We start from the raw sequence: 22,333 nt of genomic DNA, 5'->3' as shown, positions 1-22,333 counted from the left end.
CTCGAGGTCACTTTCTCTGTTTGTAGACCTTTTCTGCTAGTTCCAAGAAGATGGCTGGGGTCAGGGGCGCAGAGTACTCTTCTATGAGGCTCTTGAGGCTGCTGTAATGGTCTTCCTCATACTTGAAGAACACGGCTGGCAGATCCAGCGCTTCATACAGGGCTTTCACCCGTGCCACCTTCTATGGGTCCTTCTGCCCATAATTCTCCTCTAAGATCTGGCACAGTTGCAGAGTGGCTCATTGCAGACCCCGAACCACCAGCCAGCTGCATTTGTTGTCCTGGATGTCAGTGCCTATCATTCCAGTCACGCTGGGGTCACCATAGAGATCAAGGTAGTCATCCTGGATCTGAAAAGACTCGTCCATTTCCAACAGGATCTTCATGGCATTGACATGTTCCTTCTCCCCATCAAGGCCTGTCATGTACATGGCAGCCGCGACAGGCAAGCAGAAAGAATAGAATGCTGCCTGGTACTTGACAATAGATTTGTACCTCTTTTCAGTGGATCTACCAAGATCCACATGGCCCTGGGGGAGGGAGAGCTGTGATGAGGTCGAGAGTCTGCCCAGTCTCCGTCTGATAGGAACTCTGCAGAAAGAGCTCCAGCAGGTTGAGGTAGTAGGGCTGCTCCCTGCAGTAGACTTCAGCGCGCGGTAGATGCAGGCTTCCAGAAGCAGAGCGTTGTTGATGGCATTCAAGCCTATGCCTGACTTCTGACATCAGCAGATCTGTCCACGGCAAGTGAGGGAAGAATCCATGTCATCTGACACACGGCAAAAAGCCTGGAGCAGTTCTACACACCAGCCCACAGGCAGGGCCCGCTGAAGACTCTCAGCCTCCAGTTTCCTCGGCTCCACCTGCTCCTGGAATGCTTGGAGCAGTCAAACCCCGATAGTACTTGCCTCCCACAGCATGGTACTCTAGGACCTCCTTGAGCAGGGTAATGGTATCGCCTGTCTCTGGGTGGCCTAGTTCATCCTCAGTCAGCACCTTGACGATTTGGGAGAAGTGCTGGATGAAACCCTGCCTTTCTTGGTTAAGAGCGTCCAATTTCTGGTTCCCATTCATTGTGAGAGAGGAGTAAAACGCTCTGTTCCTTAATGCGAGTTCTCTTCGCTGTCTCTTACAGTTTTTTAAAGGGAATAATTGAGATGTGAGTTTACATTTGCAAGTAGTTTTAGCAGGTGTACTTCAGCCTTAAAAACTCCATGACTTGACAACAGAAAGAAAATTAGTAGTATAGAGTAATTTTGTTTGTGTTTAAATTGACACTTTTAATTGGCATCTTATATACTGATATTAAATTGGCATTTCATGAAGATACAACCGAAACTGAATTTGGTGGATTATCTTCTCTCTTAATAATTGGTGAATTTTGTTTTATTCCAGTAACATGAAAAGTTGTATTCAACATTCAATAAACATGTATGGCTTAGTAATTCATGCAGGAACTCTGAAGATATTGATGAACTAAACAATAAAATCCATGCTTTTGTGCACATTTTATTTGGCAAGGTGAAATAAACTGTACAATAAGTACAATGAAAATAAATATAAGACCCATGTTTCAACTATGATCAGTAATGCCTACACTATGTAGAGCAGTACCTTCAGTTTCAGAGGGTTTGTAGAAGATGGGCTGGATTCTAAGTACTGAAGCATGAAAGACCATATCCCCCAAAATGCTCATTTTGTGAGAAACAAAACAGCTTAGGATTAACTGGGTGGCTCAGTAGAGTCACTATTGAGAAAAGAAGCACCTACTATGAAGAAAACAGGAACTAAATCTTTTCATTATTTGAGGTTTACATTTATAAAGTTTTCTTTCATCTTTAATGAACCATAATGACCTGAGATCCACAATGACCTGAGAACCATAGTGACCCAGGTTATTTACCTATTCCAGATATAGTCAGCATCCTATAGAAAGAGAGCATCATGCCTGATAAAAAGATTAAAATACTGTTTAATACTGCTGAGTTCTATGATATATCATAACTCATAATAGAAAAACCCTTAGGAAGTTGTTCTTTGGCTGTGAAAAATATGTGAGTTATTTATGTGTATATAATATGTGTACCTCAATTATATATATATATATATATATATATATATATATATATATATATTCATTTTACATTATATTTATGAACTGTCCCTAATTATGATGTAATTTGCTCTCATAATTATATCACATTGAAGTTATTAATTATAATTGTTTATTTTGTGATCTCAAGAGATTTTAGGAATAGTCTCTAAAGGTTTTTGTCTCTAAGGTTGTAACAATAAATACAGGAATCCAGCTGCCACTCTCCAAAAGGAAAGGCCCTGCCTTTATCCTTAGCAAGTTAGTTTCTAAATTCTAGATGTCAATATCAATGGAAATTCAGTATTTATAAGGATAATATTCTTTAAAAAAATGTGAATGAGCCAGAGTCTCAGGGTACACTCTTTCTGTGAAGCTTTGCTTTAGAGTCCCTGGCCTAGGTAAGTACCTTAAGAATCCTATGAAAGATAGTGCCTTGGGTGGGAAAAATAATAGCTTTTTTGAGATTATCATTTTTCTAAGATTTTGAAAATAATTCAAGGATGAATTCTCAGATATTTATGTGAGATGCAATAAACATTGTTAACTAATTAAAACATTAAAAATGATGGTATTGATTAAGATTACAAAGAATAAAATTAATACAACAAGGAGTTTATTTATCTTTTTTCAACAGGCATTAATCCTCACCAGGTATTTAATAAATTACATAATAAAAGACACAAGCTCCATTACCTAAAAAACAGAAAAGTGAGTTCCTTTGAAAAATTAAGCAAGATATTATGAACACCTGGTAAATCAAGAATCCTTTGAGAATTCCACACATTTATATTTTGATCATATTTGCTGCACCCTCACATCCTCCAGTTCCATTCCCCTTCTGAAACCATTTAACTTCCTGTAATTTTTTTCAGTGTATACTCTGCCTTTATTTGCAATGGGAACATGACTTTTGCTTCATTTATATAAAAGTACTCTTTAAAATTTCAACTCCTGATTTTAATCTGGATTTCATTCTGAATTTTTTAAAACTGAAAACAGATTTTTTTCTCACATAGTATATCCTGATTTTGGTTTCCCCTACCTCTACTAACACAGTTCCTCTCCTCTCCACCAATCTGAATCTGCTTCCTTTCTCCCTCTCATTGGAATCAGAGGCAGAAAAAGGCCTTTGAAAAAATCCAATGCCCATTCATGATAAAAGTTCTAGAGATATTTGCGATGCAAAGGATATATCTCAACAGAATAAAGACAGTTTACATTATGCCCAACATAACTTAAATTGAAAGTAAATCAAAGCAATTCCACCAAAATCAGGACCAAGACAAGACTGTCCACTCTCTCCATGCCTATTCAGTATAAGACTTGAAGTGTTAGCTAATGCATTAAAGCAGCTGAAGAAGATCAAGGAGGTGCAAATAGGAAAGAAGAAGTCAAAGTATCTTTATTTGCAGGTGATATGATAACATACATACATGACCCAAACTCCTACAGCTGATACAAACTTTCAGCAAAGTTGATAGATTACAAAATTAATTCACAAAACTCTCCTGTATACAAATGACAAATTGATTAATAAAGAAATCAGGAAAGCAACATCTCTCACAATAGCCTCAAATAATATAAAATATCTTGGAGTAACTCTAACCAATCAAGTGAAAGTCTTGTAATGTGATTTCTGAAAAAAAATAAGATTCTCTTTATTTGAATGAGAGAAAATGTACTCAATTATTGAGAAAATAAACAATTAGACAACGTTCAAGGTAAGATGTCAGAACTATTGATATTTCAAATATTGTAACACACGATGCATAACTTAATTCCTTTATATATTCCTAGGTATTTTTTTTTTTTGTTGTTACTGATAGTAAGACTGAGATAGCCATTCAGTATGTGATTTTAGGTTACTTCCTGTGAATCAAAAATAATCCAATACCGCTGAAAGTTGTATGTAATATTTGATTTGAAATAGTCTCAAATCTATCCACATCTCTCAATTTACTTACTTGCCGTGATTTTCTTTCATTTGAGAGGTTAAGACTTTATTCAATAATTCATTTTAATTCTAAGTATCTTTCAAACAGTTATATTTTAATAATATACACAAGCTTTATTATAGGTACACTAACTTTGAACGATATTATGCTTTATTGTTCAAGCTTTGCGAAGAGTGTGAAACAAACTGGCTATGTCTATTTTTACTTCCTAGGTATTCTAGATTCTTACAAGGAGGAGTGATGTCTCTGTCAGATGGAAATAACAGTGGGGCCATTTTCACCCTCTTGGGCTTCTCAGATTACCCAGAACTGAAAGTCCCTCTCTTCTTGGTATTTCTCACCATCTACAGCATCACTGTGGTAGGCAATATTGGCATGATAATCATCATCAGAATTAACCCCAAACTGCACACCCCCATGTACTTTTTCCTCAGTCATCTCTCCTTTGTGGATTTCTGCTATTCCTCTATTGTTGCTCCAAAGATGCTGGTAAATCTAGTTGTAGTGGACAGAACCATATCATTTTTAGGATGCTTGGTTCAATTCTTTCTTTTCTGTACTTTTGTGGTAACTGAATCTTTTTTATTAGGAGTTATGGCTTACGACAGGTTTGTGGCCATCTGTAACCCTCTACTCTACACAGTTGCCATGTCTCAGAGGCTCTGTGCCATGCTGGTCATAGGATCCTATGCTTGGGGGTTAGTATGTTCCTTGATACTAACCTGCTCGGCTTTGAATTCATCTTTTCATGGTTTCAACACAGTCAACCACTTTTTCTGTGAGTTCTCCGCTCTCCTTTCACTTTCATGCTCTGACACATCTGTCAGTCAACTGTTGCTTTTCATCTTTGCCACTTTTAATGAAGTCAGCACACTCTTTGTCATTCTCTTGTCTTATGTGCTCATTGTTGTTACCATTCTGAAGATGCATTCAGCCAGTGGACGCCGCAAAGCCTTCTCCACTTGTGCTTCCCATCTGACAGCCATAACCATCTTTCACGGTACAATCTTATTCCTCTACTGTGTGCCCAACTCCAAGAACTCCAGGCACACTGTCAAAGTGGCCTCTGTGTTTTACACAGTGGTGATCCCCATGTTGAATCCCCTAATTTACAGTCTCAGAAATAAGGATGTCAAGGACACAGTTAGAAAAATAATAGACACTAAAGTATTTTCTTCTTAAGCATAATATGTCTGAATCCTTTATGTAAAGTATGTCTATAAAGGTTGACTGAATGGATTCTATTAAAATTATTATAATTAATATTAGAAATTGTGGTGGAAATTAAGTTTTATTCCAAGAGAATAAATTTGACTTTTGTCTTTTAGGAAAAAAGAAAGAAGTCTGTCCTTTTATTCCAATAGCTTGAAGTGTGCTCTTTAAAAACATATTTGGTTAAGAATTTTTAATTTCTTGATTTTTGTTACCTCAGTCAGTATGTAAAGGCAATTGATTAGAAAATATTACAGATCTCAAAAGAGATAGAAGGATGATGTTTAATGCATTCACTCTGAAGTAATAATAGAAGTTTCAGGTAAAATATATGATTTATCCAACATTTATATGAACCAATAGAAGATATCTTAAAATCTGCACACAGAAGTATGGATCAAAAATGAAAAGTGATTTTTAAAAGCATCTATTTATTTCATATGTGATATCAAAATATCAATTACCCTTTGAAAATATTTGTTATTTCTTTGTTGAGAATTTCACAGAAGTATGCAGTGTATTTTGAACATATCCACTCCAAGACCCCACCTCTAACTCCTCCTAGGGTACTCCAAAATATTACCCCACAATTTCATGCTCCCTCCTCCTTTTGTGAAGACCATTGATCCCAATTAATACTCTCATATTGTCCTGGATGAATGCATTCCAACTGGAGCATGAGCAATGTACCAGAAGCAATATAGTCGAAGAAAAATGACTCTTTCTCTCCCAGGAGCCATTAACCTCTAATAGCTTGTCAGTTAAGAGACTTTACATGCTCCTACCACATCCATGTTTAAATTAGTTACTTTGATCTTATGTGGGCCTTATGACAGTAACTACAGTTGCTGTGAGTGCAAGAGCTCATGTCCCTCTCATATTGGGAATAATTCATACAGCACCACTTGTATAATAAAGGAAACCACTCAGAAGAGTATCTTCCAGAATGGGATAATGTTGTATAGCAGGTTATTCTGAGTTCAAATATCCCTCCCAGAATGGAGGGGGAGATTCATGAGACTCAAATAGTAAATGAACTCTCATATGTCATGGAAGCAGAAACTTAGAAGATTCTGGAATACCCCTTCAAGATTTATAAAGAAAAGTAAACAGTTGTCTGTACTTAAGACACTGAAAAGCTGTGAGTAAATTCTTGAACCTGTAGAGTGAGTTACCAGCTAGTTATGCAGAGATTGCTGGAGCAGAAGCTTTCATGAATTCTCACCTACACTGACCTGGGCTTTTCAGTGCTGAAGCTACTTCTGCATCATCCCTGTTTCTGTAAGCCATTCTTCAACTTTATTTGGTGACTCAGTAAAAATCTATTGATACTCCTAGTTTGACTTTTGTGCATTAGTTGCTTTAGTTCTATGGTGGGTTCCCTTTCTGAGTTGAGTAATAACCTGGGTATGTTTTGTGTCCCTAGAAAAAGTCTGTCACACACCAGAGAGACAGTCTTAATTAGGGTTTCTATTGCCGTAAAGAGACACCATGACCATGGCAACTCTTATAAAGGAAAACACTTAGTTGGAATGGCTAGCTTACAGTTCAGAGGTTCAGTTCATTATCATCACAGTGAGACATGGCAGTGTGCAGGCAGACATGGTGCAGGGGAACAAGCTGGGAATCCTACATCTTGTAGGTAACAGGAAGTAAACTGTAACATTGGGAGTAGCTTGAGCTTAGGAGAACTCAAAGCCCACCCCCACAGTAACAACTTCACATCCACTCCAACAAGCCACACCTCCTAGTAGTGCCACTCCCTAGGAGTTTTACAGGGGCCAATTACAAACAACTACAGGGACTATTTGTAAGCTGAATCTAGAACCAATGGTTTAAATCCACTATGTAGAGTGAACTTCAAAATCTCAGCAAACAAACAAACAAACAAAAAAATCAAATGAAACATAAATAAATAAATAAATAAATAAATAAATGAATGAATGAATGAATGAATCAATAAATAAATAAATAAATAAATAAATAAATAAATAAGCAAATAAATAAATAAATAACAATGCCTTCATATACACATCCAAGCCACTGCCCCGGCACTGGAGACCCAGACATTGGGCATACTGCAATGAAGAAATAGGTAATGGAGAGATGAGAAAGAGACTGTATGTGGTGGAGAGATGGGAGAAAAAGGGAAGCATAGCCGTCCTACTCTATGGAGAGAGGTGGAACAGGAGATGCAAAGGTGGTGAGGAGGAAAAGGCCCATATGAGGAGCTGGCACAGCCAGCTGAGGCAGTGATGAAGTCTTGGCTCAGGCTGCTGCTGTGACTAAGTCTTCAGTCCTACTGCAGCTAAGTCTGTGTCGATGTCTGATGCCTGTATTACCACCAAATGCCATGCAGATGTCTCTGGCTGGACCCACCCAGAGCTAGGCAGCTCCTGCCAAGTACTGCACAGCAGTGACAGCAGTAGCATAAGGGAGAGCTGGCCTTGCCCTTGGGTGGAGGGAGTAGAGGGAGGTCAAGCAGGCTGACCAACTCAGCTGCCACCCATGCCCAGATCCAAGGCCATGAATTGGCCCACCCCAACATCTCCCCCACCCATGACCTTCTGAAGTATGTTAAGGGACTGGTTTTGCAGAACCCATAGCCACAGGATCTCCATGACTTGGGGCAACAGCAGGATATCCTAGAGGAGTTTCAGTGTAGGTCCAGTACTGATAGTGTAGCAGAAGCCAAGAGGCCTTGGACCAGACCAATGATTCATTGCAATGAACACTTGCAAGTAAAGCTAGTCAAAGGGTTCCCAATGCCACTACAATGAAAGAATATGTGATGGAGAAGTGGGAATGACAGAGGAGCAAAGTGGTAAAAGTATGGCAGAATTAGAGATGTAACTGGTATGAGAGAAGATTGCAATTGATAGAGGAGCAGATCATTGCCCAGAGGAGTTAGCAAGATTTTTTTTTTTTAATTTAAAATTTTCATTTTATTTTGAGGAGGAGGTGGAGGACAGATATAGAAGGACTGAGCAATGGGAGTGGGATTAGGGTGTATGGTGTGAAATTCACAATGAATCAATTGAAATTTATGTTAGATAAATACTAACAGAATAGAAAATGCCTTCTGATAATAAAATAACTGAAAAACTAAATAAACGTGCTGTATAAGAGAACATGCCAAATGCAAGAAATAAAAATTCAATATCAGAGAAATGAAAATGTGTTCACAGAGGGAAATCACCTCATCGCAATTAGAAAGGTTGTCGTGAAAAAGAAGGAAAAAATAAGGAATGCTGAGAAACATATGAAGGGAAAAAACTTTGCACAGTGTTAGTAAAAATGTAAATTAGAATAACAATTGGGGGAAATGAAGAAGTTTCTCAAAAACAAACAAAATAAAGCTTTTTTAAAAATGATATGCTTTTCTAATCCCAGAATTTAGAAAGTAAAGGCATAAGATTTTTGAGTTTGAGACCATGTTGGGCTACATAATGACATTCCATTTCACAATTGGTCAAGAAAGATGAAGCAAAACTGGTGAAACTAAAAATTACACTATATCACCCAGACATCTTAACACAAAGTAAATGTTCCCAATAAAGTCATTAGGCCAACCATCATAGTTATCTGAAAGTTCCAGCTCAATGACAGCTGAAGTAATGCTCACACTGTCAAGAATATGATCCCAGTACACATCAGCAGATAAAGAATATGTGTTAACACAGTAGAGCACTCGACATCCATAGGAACAAGTGAGGTATATGTAATTTATGACACATAGATTGAACTAAAGCGCCTCCTATGAACCATGGTTGGCCACACCCAGAAAGACTGATCATGCTTTATCTCCTTCACAGGTTCGGTATAAACCACTGGTCTCTTAGAATTTGAGAGTAGAATGATCTTTGCTTAGGTATACAAACAAAAGCTGTTCACTTGCATATTTGGCTTTTGTTGCTTATATCAAAATATAATTTCTCAAGAAAGACAGAAGTAAACACAAACTGTGTATTAAAGTAAATGCAAATCTTGGGTTTAAAAGTTAAATAATTTCTAAGTAATACATTGTAAAAGATAAAATTTGTGAAAATTCAGAAAAATGGAAATTCATACAAAAGGAAAGGAATTCCCTCAGACAACCAATTCCAAAAATATTTTCTTATTATTTTCTAATTCACAATCAATGGAATGTGTTGTTTATTTAAAATGCATACCAAATAAACATTTTTATAATTACCATAAATACAAAATAACTTGATCGAGTAACTTTACTGAGCTTTTGTATCTTTATATTCCAGATTATATACTTGTTCGTTTTTCCATTTTTTTCTTTTTGTTTTGTTTTGAACCTTTTTTTGGGGGGTGGGTGAGGTCCCCGGGCAGTGGGACTGGGACCTGTCCTTGGTGCATGAGCTGGCTTTTTGGAACCTAGGTCCTATGCTGTGACATTTTGCTCAGCCTTGGTGCAGGGAGGAGGGGACAGGACCTGCCTCAACTGAATCTACCAGGCTGGGCTGACTCCCCAGAGGAGACCTTGCCTTGGAGGAGGTTGGAGTTGGGGGGTGGATTGGGAGGGAGGGCTGGGAGAGTGGGGGAGGGAGGACGGGAGAATCCATGGCTGATATGTAAAATTAAGTTTTGTAAAATAAAAAATATATAATGAAAAAAATAATTTTTTTATTCATTCCACATACCAACCACAGATTCTTTTTTCAAAACATATATTTTTCAGCACATTTATTTGCACCAGTGGCTGTGGTACACTTCTTTAGTCCTAACACTCAGGAGGCAGAGGCAGGCAGGTCTCTCTGAGTTCAAGGTCAGCCTGGTCTACAGAGTGAGTGCTAGGACAGCCAGGACTATTTCACATAAAAACCCTGTATGGAAAAAAATTGTATTTGCTCCACCAGACTGATAGTCATGTAAAATCATGCACATTCATATTTGGTTCTGAAAAGGACACTTGTAGGAGATAGTTCAACCAAGTGGTTCAATAACATAAAATCTCATATTTTTATCACCATGGGAAATAGGACATAATGACTGTTTTTTTTTCTTTTGAGTAATATTCTGTAAGTAATAAATTTACAACATTTCAGGCCACAATCAACATTTCATTTAAGATAAATTAGAATTAGTTTGACAAAAACTCAGATGAAATCCAGTGAAAAATTATTCAGAAGCCAGTTGGTGGTGGCTCACGCCATTAGTCCCAGCACTCAGGAGGCAGAGGCAGGCAGATCTTTGTGAGTTTGAGGCCATCCTGGGCTACCAAGTGAGTTCCAGAAAAGGCACAAAGCTACACAGAGAAACCTTGTCTCAAAAAAAATTATTCAGAGGGTGATAATTTTTCTGACATCATCTATGTAGAATAGTATTGTTATAGCATAGAATAGTACTGTCTACAGGCTGGATAGACAAATGTGAAAATACTACCAATCATTTAGGACTTTAAGATTCTATTATTCATTATCACACTTACTTAAAATATATTTAGGATGATGAAATCACTTCATACACATTTCTATTCAAGTCCTCCTCATATATGCACCACAAAACATATGCACACAGCAGAGGAAGAAAAACATACAAGAGTCATAACAACTTTGTTCAATGAAATAACTGTCAGATTTTGAACTAAGTAGCACATTCTAACCTCATGATTTCACTTATGATTTTTATCTCCTAATTAAAACTTATTTTTGCCTCAAATTGAACTCTGAAAATTCAGCTTTCATATTTGGCAATCATGTTGGTGAGACTTCATGAGTGTGGCTTTTGACATTTGTAGGAGACACAGTCTCCCAGCAAACTTCCCTTTCCTCTGTCACTTACAATCTTTCTGGACCCTCTTCTTCAATGTTACCTGAGTCTTAGGTTTAAGTCTGCTTTGTAGATATACCTACTGAGATTGAGCTCTACATTTCTGTTCTTTAATTGCTTGTGGTTTTACTGTAATAACCCCTCACTGTTGCCAAGGGAAATTTTTTGTTTTGGATAGGGTTATTATCTAATAAAAAAAAGTAAGAAAGAAAAGAAATTAAAGAAAAAAAACTTAGCTCTCTGTTTTCCATTACTAATTTTAATAGAAAATACTTTATAATTTAAAATATCCTTCTGAAACAATTTTTTTCTCCATCTTTTTGAGAATAGTTGTGTTCATTACTTCACAATGTGCATGCACTTCATTTATATAATATCAATACTAACTCTGCATTCTTGAGACAACATCTATTCTGACTGATATTTGTTTACTTAAAGCACAAATGAATGTATTTGAGAAATCCATTGGCTTGAGTTATATTATGAAGTAAAAATACTAACCTAATTATACATTCTAACCCATAAAGCAGTTATTGTAGATGTATCCTGCTTGTTAAATAAGAAACACAGAGCCAGTAGCAGAGTTAAAAACCACGAGGTCAGAGCCAAAGCAGAAAACCTTACCCTTCACTGCTTCTGCGGTTCCTCCTCTCCTCAAGAGACCTACTTCTGTGCGTCCTGTCTATTTAAAGACTTTCTGTTCTCCTCCCTCATTGGTTGTAACCCAGCCACATGACCTCCTCGTCACTGCCTGTTTGTACAGACCTCCAGGTCTTCTATGGTTGGTATTGAAATTAAAGGCGTGTGTCTGCTATGCTGGCTGTGTCCTTGAACACACAGAGATCCGCCTAGCTCTGCCTCCCAAGTGCTGGGTTTAAGGGCGTGCCCCACTACTGCTCGGCTTCTGCTCTGGCTTGCTCTGACCTCAAGGCAACTTTATTGACATACAAATAAAATCACATTTCAATACAAATAAAATATCACTATAAGTTATGCTGTCTTTAATCTTTTAATCAGATTCTATAGGTCATAATTTTACCTGTTTTATCATTACTGTACTGCATATCACAGAGATATTTTGTCGTGCATGAAAAGGAAAGAGCCAATGTTATATCATACAAATCCATTTCTTTTCAATGAAAAAATTAGTTCTATTAAATGCAATATGCTTAAGAATAAATTTCTTACACATTCTTTATTTAAACATCAAAGTTAAAATTCCAAAGAAGATGACTGAGAAAAGATAAAAGTTTGAAGTTAATTATCTTGCTGACTATGTCTTTGACATTTTTATTTCTCAGACTGTAGATCATGGGATTTATCATGGGGATCACTACTGTGCAAAACACAGAGGCCACTTTGATGATGTGCCTAGAATTCTTGGAGTTCAGCACACAGTAGAGAAATAATATGGTACCAAGGAAGATGGTGATGGCTTTCAGGTGAGAAGCACAGGTAAAGAAAGCCTTGTTGCATCTACTACCTGAATGCTTCTTCAGAATGGTAATAACAATGAACCAAGAGGATGAAGAGAAGTGTGCTTAGAGCACTAAAGGAGGAAAAAAAAAGGAATAGGAGCAATTGACTGACTTCAGTATCAGATCAAGCAAGGGAGAGTAGTGAGGAAAACTCACAGAAGAAATTACCAATTGTTGAAACCAACAAATGATAATTGGACAGACAAATTGATCAAAATCATGGACCATGTGAATGCACCGGATCCTTACCACCAGCCCAACACAGAGTTGCTATGATATGGGTACAATATAAAGCTTGGGGTTACAGATGGCCACACCAACCAGTCATAGGACATCACTGTTAGCAAAAACGATTCAGTAACTGAGAAGGTACAAAAGAAAAAGTATTGCACTATACATACTCAAAATGAAATAGATCTCTCTTTTGCAACAATGTTCACCATCATTTTGGAGCAATGACAGAGAAATAACAGAAATTCATAAAGGAGAGGTGGCTGACGAAGAAGTATGTGGGAGTTTGCACTTTGGGGTTAATTCTGATTACAAGGATCGTGCCGATATTGCCTACCACGGTGATGCTGTAGAAGATGAGAAACACTAAGAAGAGAGGGACTTCTTATCTTCACAAAGAGAGCAATGGATACTATGTCTACACCACAGATACTTAGCTCAAATATAGAGTTTGTTTAATGAATACTACATTTGACAGACCTATTGTCACTGGGAGAAGCTACCTGAGAAAACAAATCAAGTAAAGAAAAATTTTCAGTTGTCTCACAGATTCAAAACTTGCAATTGAGAGGTCAGGAAGCATTAATAGAAGGCTCTGCCCTAACAAGCTTTCTATATCCCCTCTTTGATTTAGCCTGAGAATCTGGACTATCAGATGGCAGATCTTCTTGTCTTAGTTAATTCTATCTAGGGGAATCCTTCACAAATATATAACTCAATCTCCTGGAATTTTCTCATGGCCACTAAATTCACATGTGAGTGATACGATTTGCCACAAGGAAATGGATTGTTTATAAATCAATTGACAAAGGAGAGAGAGGTATTATTATTTTATGTATTATATATATTTTTCTCCTTAGTTAGAGAACTGAAGAAATTTCATACTTACACCACCCTCACATTCGTGAGAATACACTTCTTTTATATTAAAGGACATTTTTCATGGGAAATGGAAAGAATTAACTCTCAAGAAGCACAGACTTGTAGATGTAACCATCTTGTTAAATAAGAAACACAGAGACAAATATAGAGTTAATAGCCAAGAGGTCAGAGCAATAGCTGAGAGCTGAAAACCTTACCCTTCACTGCTACTGCTGTCTTTCCTCTCTGCAAGAGACCTACTTCCTGTGTCCTGTCTTTTTTTTATAGACTTTCTGTTCTGCCTTCTCTTTTGGTTGTAAACCCAATCATATGACCTCCTCGTCACTGCCTCTCTGTACAGACTTCTAGGTCTTCTATGGTTGGTATTGAGATTAAAGTCATGTGTCGCCATGCTGGCTGTATCCTTGAACACACAGAGATCTGCCTAGCTCTGCCTCGAAAGTACTGGGATTAAAGGCATGCAACCACCATTGCTGAGCTTCTGCTATGGCTTGCTCTGACCCCAAGGCAACTTTATTAAAATACAAATAAAATCACATTTCAGTACAAATAAAATATCACCATACAGACTATGTCATAACAGTTAATTCCAAAGACTAAAATGAACAACTTGGTGACAAATTTTGGATTTTTCTATCCTTCCTCCACCTAAGTATAGATTACTTAATCCATGAATCATGGAGGGAGAGAGAGAGAGAGAGAGAGAGAGAGAGAGAGAGAGAGAGAGAGAGAGAGAGAGAATATTTTGATTCATGTGGAGAGAATGGTCCAAGGTCTTGTGAGATGTTTACCAGCATCACTACTAAATACATGCATTACTCTCTTGTGCTGAAAACCAATTATGTCATTAGAGACTGAAAAATGTCTCAATGATAAATTTATTCCCCACAGGGATACACTATTGATAAACTGTTAAGAGCCTGATTTCTCATGTTTTGACTTGAAATCAGGAAATATTTTTGAAAATAAAATTTGTTAAACTCAGTAAACTTTTGTTTTCTGTTTAAAGCAAAGAAAACTTCTGTATTAAGAATAATTAACTGTATGCAAACTAGAGTTTGTTAATTTAAATGTGTAGTACATCTTTGAATGAAGAAGACAACTTGGGATGCACCATGTGACAGACTCTTGTCTGGGTTACATTTCCTTCAAGGAGTGCCTCCTTGGTACATTTGTAGCCAGATGTTCCCAACAGACTTGCAAATGAAAGAATATAACATTCATCTTCCTCTCTTTGATACTGCTCTGTGTCAAAGGCTGTAACAGTATGCCAGTCAAAAAGCATCAATCAATTCTCTTTAAGTGGGTATAGTAGATCTTCCATGTTTTTAAATAAAGTTAGCCTTATTAAGTATTGATCTTAAATGTGTGTGTGTGTGTGTGTGTGTGTGTGTGTGTGTGTGTTACTATTTTAGGTATTCTGGGTATTGTCTCCCTAGTTTGAGAACTGATGGTATGTCATACTTGACCCCCTCCCCCCATTGTGAAAAATGCTCCCTTTTTAGTAAAGGACATTTATATTCAGAAGTTGTGGGAGCCTATTTCAGGTTCCTTGTGGCTTTATTCAGCAGGTCTGCATAGAGAAGATGATTGGACCAAGGGTCTTAGTGAAGGTGTCTGATATGGTCTGCACTTGGCTGTGCTGGGGGGAGGTCTTTTGCTCCACCTCTTGGCATCTCTACAAATAACCTGGGGCAGAGACAGTTGGGGCCAGTTGGAATAGGTTCCTGGCCCTCTCAAGGCTATCCTATATTTTCTATCTGTTTATCTCCACAATCCAAATCCTTCTATCTAGTATTTCCTGCTGCTCGCATTCAAGAAAACTCTGAGGTACTGTGGGGTTGGTGGGTAAATGCAAGAATTAACTCCCAAGAAGCACAGACCATGGCACAGTAGTTAGTTGGAAAAACTAAAATTTGTTGACTTCAGAAAAAAAAACAAAAACAACCTCTTGCTTTTCTGTTTAAATAAAAGAAAACTTCTGTATTAAGAATAATTAACTGTATGAAAACTGGAATTTATTAATTTGAAGTTACAGTACATCTTTGAAGGAAGAAGACAACTTGAGGATTCACCATGTGACAGACTCTCATCCTTGATACTGCTCTGTGTCAAAGGCAGTTACAGTATGCCAGTAAAAAAGCATCAGTTCTCTCTAACTGAGTATTGTACACCTTCTTTATTTTTAAAATAAGTTTGTTCTTTTAATTATTGATCTTAAACTTCTCTCTCTCTCTCTCTCTCTCTCTCTCTCTCTCTCTCTCTCTCTGTGTGTGTGTGTGTGTGTGTGTGTGTGTGTGTGTGTGTATGTGAAGCAACAACAAGAACATAGGGAAAGGAGATGTAAAGATGCTGTATCCAGAACATGACAAGTCATTGCAAGAATGATATTACAGCATTCAAGGTTGCTTGCTTTGGACCTGCAGAAGTTGTGCCTGTTAGCAGATCATTGAGGAGGCTAAATCACAGGACCATACCCTACCTTTCTGAATTGTTGGCTATTGTTGAATTGCAGAGAAGAGATAATGCTTGTCTTCACTCGAGTGCCCAAATTTGACCCCACAGCTCTCCTGTGATATTTAGAAATGCATGGCCAAACATGAATCTCCAGTTGAATTCAGTGGATCATAAGAAAATAATTCAGAGAAAAGAGTTTTGGAAAAGTACTCTGCTGAACTGTTGGTGACAAGGGTCTTAGGAAGAAGTATATGGCTTAAAATATGTTACTAATGTTGTGTTATCATGTTCTAATTGATAGTTGCAAACCAATTAAAATCAGTGTGTTAGAAAGCAAACAATCTTTTACACATTCTGCTCATAGAGACTAATTTATACATAGTGCATAACACATATACACAAAACATGCAGAAAGTGGTACTACTTTAGCACAATAAAATGTTTATTGAATGACTGGCACAACATTGCATTCTTAGCTCTTGCTTATATTTTTGCTACTTTCTCTTGAAAAAGATATATTCTTAACATCATTGATCTTGAAAAATACCACAAACTCCTTTTGTGATGGCCAAATTAAAACAAACAAACAAAACCCAATAATATCAACAATAAATACTCCACATCCTTTAAAATGTTTTGTTGTCCTTATGTGCATATGCTGTGTTCAGGGGATGTTTTTACACAAGCCTTGGTTCCTGGTGGAGGTCAGAGGACAGCTCAGTGAAGTCAATTTTTTTCTTCTATATTTCCTTTGGGTCAGGAGGTCAAACTCAGGTAGTCAGGCTTATATTGCAAACACTTTACTTACTGAATCAACTTAAAAGCCTTTTTTTCCTTTTTAAAATTATAATAATATAAACCTTCAAAAGTTCCACCATTAATTTGAGATTTCCTTTCTTTCGAGATTGTTTTGGTACATTCTGTTTTTATTCCTATACACTGGCCATCTACTTGCTTTAAAGACTAACAACATTAGATTTTGCCTTAGCATACTGGATATATCTACTTTTACATCACACATGTGTTCTATGAAAATCTCAGCTTTCTGAGGTATCAGATATAAGGCAATTCCATTATATAATATAAAGTTTTCCCCATGGCATACATCTTTCATCTTCACAACGAGATTATAAAATATAATGTTACTTCAGTATTGGGGTGGAATATAAATGGCTAGTGAATTCTCTGGTTTATTTCTGAAAAGTGAATACAGAGAACAGGGAATTATCTTTAAAACAATTTCCATTTCTGTTCAGCTGAAGGTATTAATCATTAATTTCAGTGTGATATTACTCTCCAACTCTCTAAAACTCCTTTACTAAGGCCACGGTTAAAGATCTCGAGAAGATGATTGGAGGAAAATGATAAATTTAATATCCATTATTTTTCTGATTGTGTCCTTCACATCTTTATTCCTCACACTGTAAATCAGGGGGTTGACCATGGGAATCACCAGTGTATAAAACAAAGAGGCCACTTTGAATGTGAGCTTTGAATTCTTGGAGTTGGGCACAGAGTACAGAAACAAGATCGTGCCATAGAAGATGGTGATGGTAGCCAGGTGTGAGGCACATGTAGAGAAGGCTTTGTGGCGCCCACTGGATGATTGCATCTTGAGTATGGTGGCAAGGATGAACATATATGACAGGAGGAGAACGAGAAGAGTACTGATGGCATTCCCCGTGGAAAGGGAGAACAGAAGCAGTTGGTTAAAATGAGTGTCGGAGCAGGAGAGGGCTAGTAGTGAGGCGAACTCACAAAAGAAATGATCAATCACGTTGAAACCAATGAAAGATAACTGCACAGCAGAACACGTCATTGTCAAGGAGCATGTCAGTCCCCAAGCATATGATCCCACCACCAGACGGATGCAGATTTTCTGGGACATGGTTACTGTGTAAAGCAGTGGGCTGCAGATGGCCACAAACCGATCATAGGCCATAGCCACTAATAGAATGGACTCAGTTACCACAAAAATAGCAAAGAAAAAGTATTGTACTAGGCACTCTATAAAGGAAATGGTTCTGTCTCTTGCAACAAGGTCCACCAGCATCTTGGGAGCTATGACAGAGGAATAACAGAAATCCACAAAGGAAAGGTGGCTAAGGAAGAAGTACATGGGGGTGTGCAGCTTGGAGTTAATTCTGATGATGAGGATCATGCCAATATTGCCTACCACAGTGATGCTGTAGATGGTGAGAAACACCAAGAAGAGAGGGACTTTCAGTTCCGGGTAATCTGAGAAGCCCAAGAGAGTGAACATGGGCCCACTGTTATTTCCATATGTCAACGACATGTTTTTTCTTCTCCAGAATATGGAGTTTATCCTAAAACTTAATAAAATAGAGAATAAGGGACCTGGGAGTATTTTTATTGTCTATACAGCCTCACTGTGTTATAATTCCTGGATTAAAAAGCAAATTCCTCTTTGAACGTATCAATTTTGGTCTGTCAGAGAAGCTATAGGTCACACATTTTAGAAATTCAGAATCATTTTTAGAGCTTTTTAAAGGTAATACAATTATTGAGTTAAATTGTATGCTGGAATGTGAGTTTTAGTGCTTATTCTTGCAAGAACATGGAATTTTATTATCTTCATCTCCAGTTAATTTTATACCTAATAGAGTAGCTTCTCATTTTCATTATATTTATTCATAAATTATTAACCGATATAATACAATATTTTCTTAAACCTCATATTCAAAAACAGAAATCTCAAATGTCTAAACATAATTTATATCATATATATAAAGACTGTGTATCTTACCCTGGGAAACTACTTTCTAAAACCTAATAATTTACACAGGAGCTGGGCATTGGTGGCGCACGCCTTTAATCTGAGCACTCGGGAGGCAGAGCCAGACATATCTCTGTGAGTCTGAGGCCAGCATGGCCTCCAAAGTGAGTTCCAGGACAGGTGCAAAGCTACACAGAGAAACCCTGTCTCGAAAAAACATAATAATAATAATAATAATAATAATAATAATAATAATAATAATATACAGGAAAACTTCCTTATTTTTCATATATTGCCTAAAGAATAGAAACAGGATAGAATATAAGGAAATTTTACTTTATGGAGCATAGGCAGACAGAGCAGTCTGTAGAGTACTTTACTAGTGGAACCAGGGACCTGAGGTTTACTCCAATAGCTTAAGTTAAAATAGTTGTACCAGTTGTGTGTGATAATATGAGCTTGTAGCCACTGCACTGGGGAAATGGACCAATGTAGATCTGCATGGCTCACTTGATAGCCATGGCAGCCTTTTTGGTCTTCCAAATCAAGATAGATGTCGGCTGAGGAACACCTCTGAAGTTTTCCTGTGGCCTCTACAGACATGTGCACATGTGCACATTAGAATGAGAGTGACAGAAATAACACAGACAAGGAGACAGAGAGGTTGAAACACACACACACACGCACACACACACACACACACACACGCACACACAGACACAGACACAGACACACACACACACACACACACACACACACACACACACACACGCACACACGCACACACACACACACACACACACACACGCACACACGCACACACACACACACAGACACAGAATGTGTATTTCTATGCAAGAACCAATCCAGTGATTTGAAAATACAGACAAATCTGTATACCTATATCTAGTGTCCTGGTATTTAGATTCAAATCTGTCCATTCATTTCTCAAGCAACCCATATCCCCATTTAACTTTCTTGTCAAGATATTAACATAATTGTTTTAAAGTAATTATACTTTCCCTAAGGAACAAAGTAGAGACTTTAAAGTATCAGATGTAATGAGAATAATGTAATTAAAACTAAGTTGTACCAGAATACACTGTCAAGATAAAACATTAAGCTAAGACATAAGGGAATCTCTCACATGCAGATATATGTTGTATTAAAATATGGGAATATTTCATCATGCTCAATAATGCCATACACCAAAATGACTTATCTTCATATTGAGTTATTTTCCTAGTGAAAACTAATACCTACCTCTCCTTTGCAGCCTGAAAGCAAACCTTTTGCAGATCAAGTGGAACCTCTGTGAGTGGGATGACCAACAACAGTATTTATTGCTCAAGCCTTGGAGACACAAACTCTGGAGACTTGAATGTTGCTGATCTTTTGAGGCCAAACCATAAGCAATTAAAATTAATTACTTTTGTCTGATATACTAGTTTTAAGATCACCAATACTTTAATGAGTCATAAGTTACATGTTTCATGCAGCATTATATGGCTCACAGTTCTCATATGCAGCATACAATTAAGAGCAAAATAACTGGTTTGTATAAAATGCACACATTATCTTTTTAATACTGAGAACATACAAAGTGCTTTTCAGGAGCTACTAATTATAGTTATTTGCTGATGCTTCCCATAATTGCCCTAGTCTGGTAGTTATCATTTAACATCCTATCCGATTTCAAATGTAGCCTGTGTTCATGAAACACTCTTTCTGCAAGTTTTCTCCCCTTAACCTGCACAATCTCTAGTTACATACAGCCTTTTCCTTCAGTGCCCAGATGATTTCATCAAAAGGTCATCCATTCTAACCATATATTTGAAAATAATAGTTATTTCACAAATAAATAATGATCAACTGTGTGCATATACATGCTTTCAAAATCCATCATGGGGTCTACATTTTGACAAATCATGGACTAATATAATACATAACTGAATTCAGATTTTTTTTTCAAATACTAATTCAAGTCTCTGTGTGTATAGCTATATAGATACCTTATGGAGCATGGGGAGACAAAGAAGTCTATAGAGTACTTTACTACTGAAACCAGGAACTTGGGGTTTATTTGATAACTGAACTTAAAACAGTTGTGTATGACAACATGAGCTTGTAGCCACTGCAATGGGGAGATGGACATATGTAGATCTTTGTGGCTTGCTTGCTAGCCATCAGAGCTTTCCTAATCTTTCAAAGGTAGATGATATATGAGGAACATTTTTGAAGTTATCCTGTATCCTTTAAACACATGTATATATGCACACAGACAGAAATAGATTAAGACAGAGACAGAATGTTTTCAAATTATATGGTCTTTCTTCATTCCTTCATTATAGAAGTTTATCCATATTTTCAATTATGTCTATATTATTTTTGTTTTATATCAACAGTATATGAATACTTTCTGAAGTGAAGAATACTACAAACTAAACTGTATTTACAGATGTTTACAGATATCACCTGACTACAGGAGAATGTTCTTTATGCTTATGAGTTCTTTGAACTTTGCTTGGGACAGAAAATATGGCAACTGTAAATGAAATCTAAATCCCAAGATACTAATCAAATCATAGCATAGATTGCCTATGGCCACAATAATATAAAAAAAGAAATTAGTAGAATATTTTTTCAGAAATTGGATAAATTTATAGAAATGAACAAAAATATCATGATTGATCTGTATTTAATTATAAAATTAATTAAATACTCCCAGGAAATCCATGGACATAAAGTTAAAGCATACTAACATATAAGACACAAAAACCAACAGTAAAAAGGAAGATTGTCAGATGCATTTCTACATGAAAGACTAACATTGTAAATTGTTTAACAGTATGATTCAGGGAACTAAAATATGAAAAACAAAGGAGACTCAAAATGCAAAGAACAAAACATCAGATTGCAAATAACCAAGACAAGGAAAAAAACTACACATTTTAAGCTAAAAGTATGCTTTATAAAGAACAAATTTCACAAGCCTTTACAAAGAATAAGAAATATACAAAGAATAAAATAGGCAAAGATAGAGGTATCAAAATAGATTTATAACAGTCACAATAGTAAAAATTATTATTAGATAACATTTGATTAGTTATTTGAGGCTTTCATACAATATATTTCAAAAATGTATATCACTTCAACTACTTCCCCTTCTACACTTTTTCATTTTTTTTTCTTTTTGTCCCTTTTATTAAGCACAGTTTCTTTCCCCATACAATATAATCTGAACACAGCTTCCCATCCCTCAACTCCTCCCAGTCATTCCCTAATCTCTCCCATCTGGATTCACTCTTTTCCTATCTCTCCTTAGAAAACAACAAGCTTCTAAGAAATATCAACAAAACATAACAAAATGAAATGTAATAAGATTTTTTTTAAAAATCATATCGACATTGGAGAAGCCAGGCCAACAGAAGGAAAAGGGCCTCAAGCAAACACACAAGAATCAGAGACCCACTCATTCACATATTCAGGAGTCCTGCAAAAGTACTAAG

General features: G+C 36.8%; 2 protein-coding genes and 2 pseudogenes across 2 annotated transcripts; 1 reads left to right on the top strand and 3 right to left on the bottom strand.

Annotated features, from left to right (window-relative positions):
- Positions 1–7: 7 nt before the first annotated feature.
- LOC118581203 lies at positions 8–1,085 on the bottom strand (annotated as a pseudogene).
- A 3,201-nt stretch (positions 1,086–4,286) lies between these two features.
- Positions 4,287–5,228, top strand: LOC118582691 (olfactory receptor 5D18). The gene has a single exon (XM_036185737.1). It carries the CDS (start codon positions 4,287–4,289, stop codon positions 5,226–5,228), a length of 942 nt encoding a protein of 313 aa, XP_036041630.1.
- A 7,010-nt stretch (positions 5,229–12,238) lies between these two features.
- On the bottom strand, positions 12,239–14,446 carry LOC118581802 (annotated as a pseudogene).
- Positions 14,447–17,417: 2,971 nt separating this feature from the next.
- On the bottom strand, positions 17,418–18,383 carry LOC118581800 (olfactory receptor 5D18-like). The gene has a single exon (XM_036184241.1). The coding sequence runs from the start codon at positions 18,381–18,383 to the stop codon at positions 17,418–17,420; it is 966 nt and encodes a 321-aa protein (XP_036040134.1).
- Between the last annotated feature and the right edge of the window lie 3,950 nt (positions 18,384–22,333).

This window comes from Onychomys torridus, chromosome 4 (assembly GCF_903995425.1).
Source record: "Onychomys torridus chromosome 4, mOncTor1.1, whole genome shotgun sequence".
NCBI lineage: Eukaryota > Metazoa > Chordata > Mammalia > Rodentia > Cricetidae > Onychomys > Onychomys torridus.
Note: the sequence above shows the minus strand (reverse complement) of the source record. Positions and strands in the feature narration are given on the sequence as shown.

Bases quoted from the DNA above. Each gene is read 5' to 3' on its own strand.
- LOC118581800 (XM_036184241.1), bottom strand. From the start codon at position 18,383: ATGTCGTTGACATATGGAAATAACAGTGGGCCCATGTTCACTCTCTTG.
- LOC118582691 (XM_036185737.1), top strand. From the start codon at position 4,287: ATGTCTCTGTCAGATGGAAATAACAGTGGGGCCATTTTCACCCTCTTG.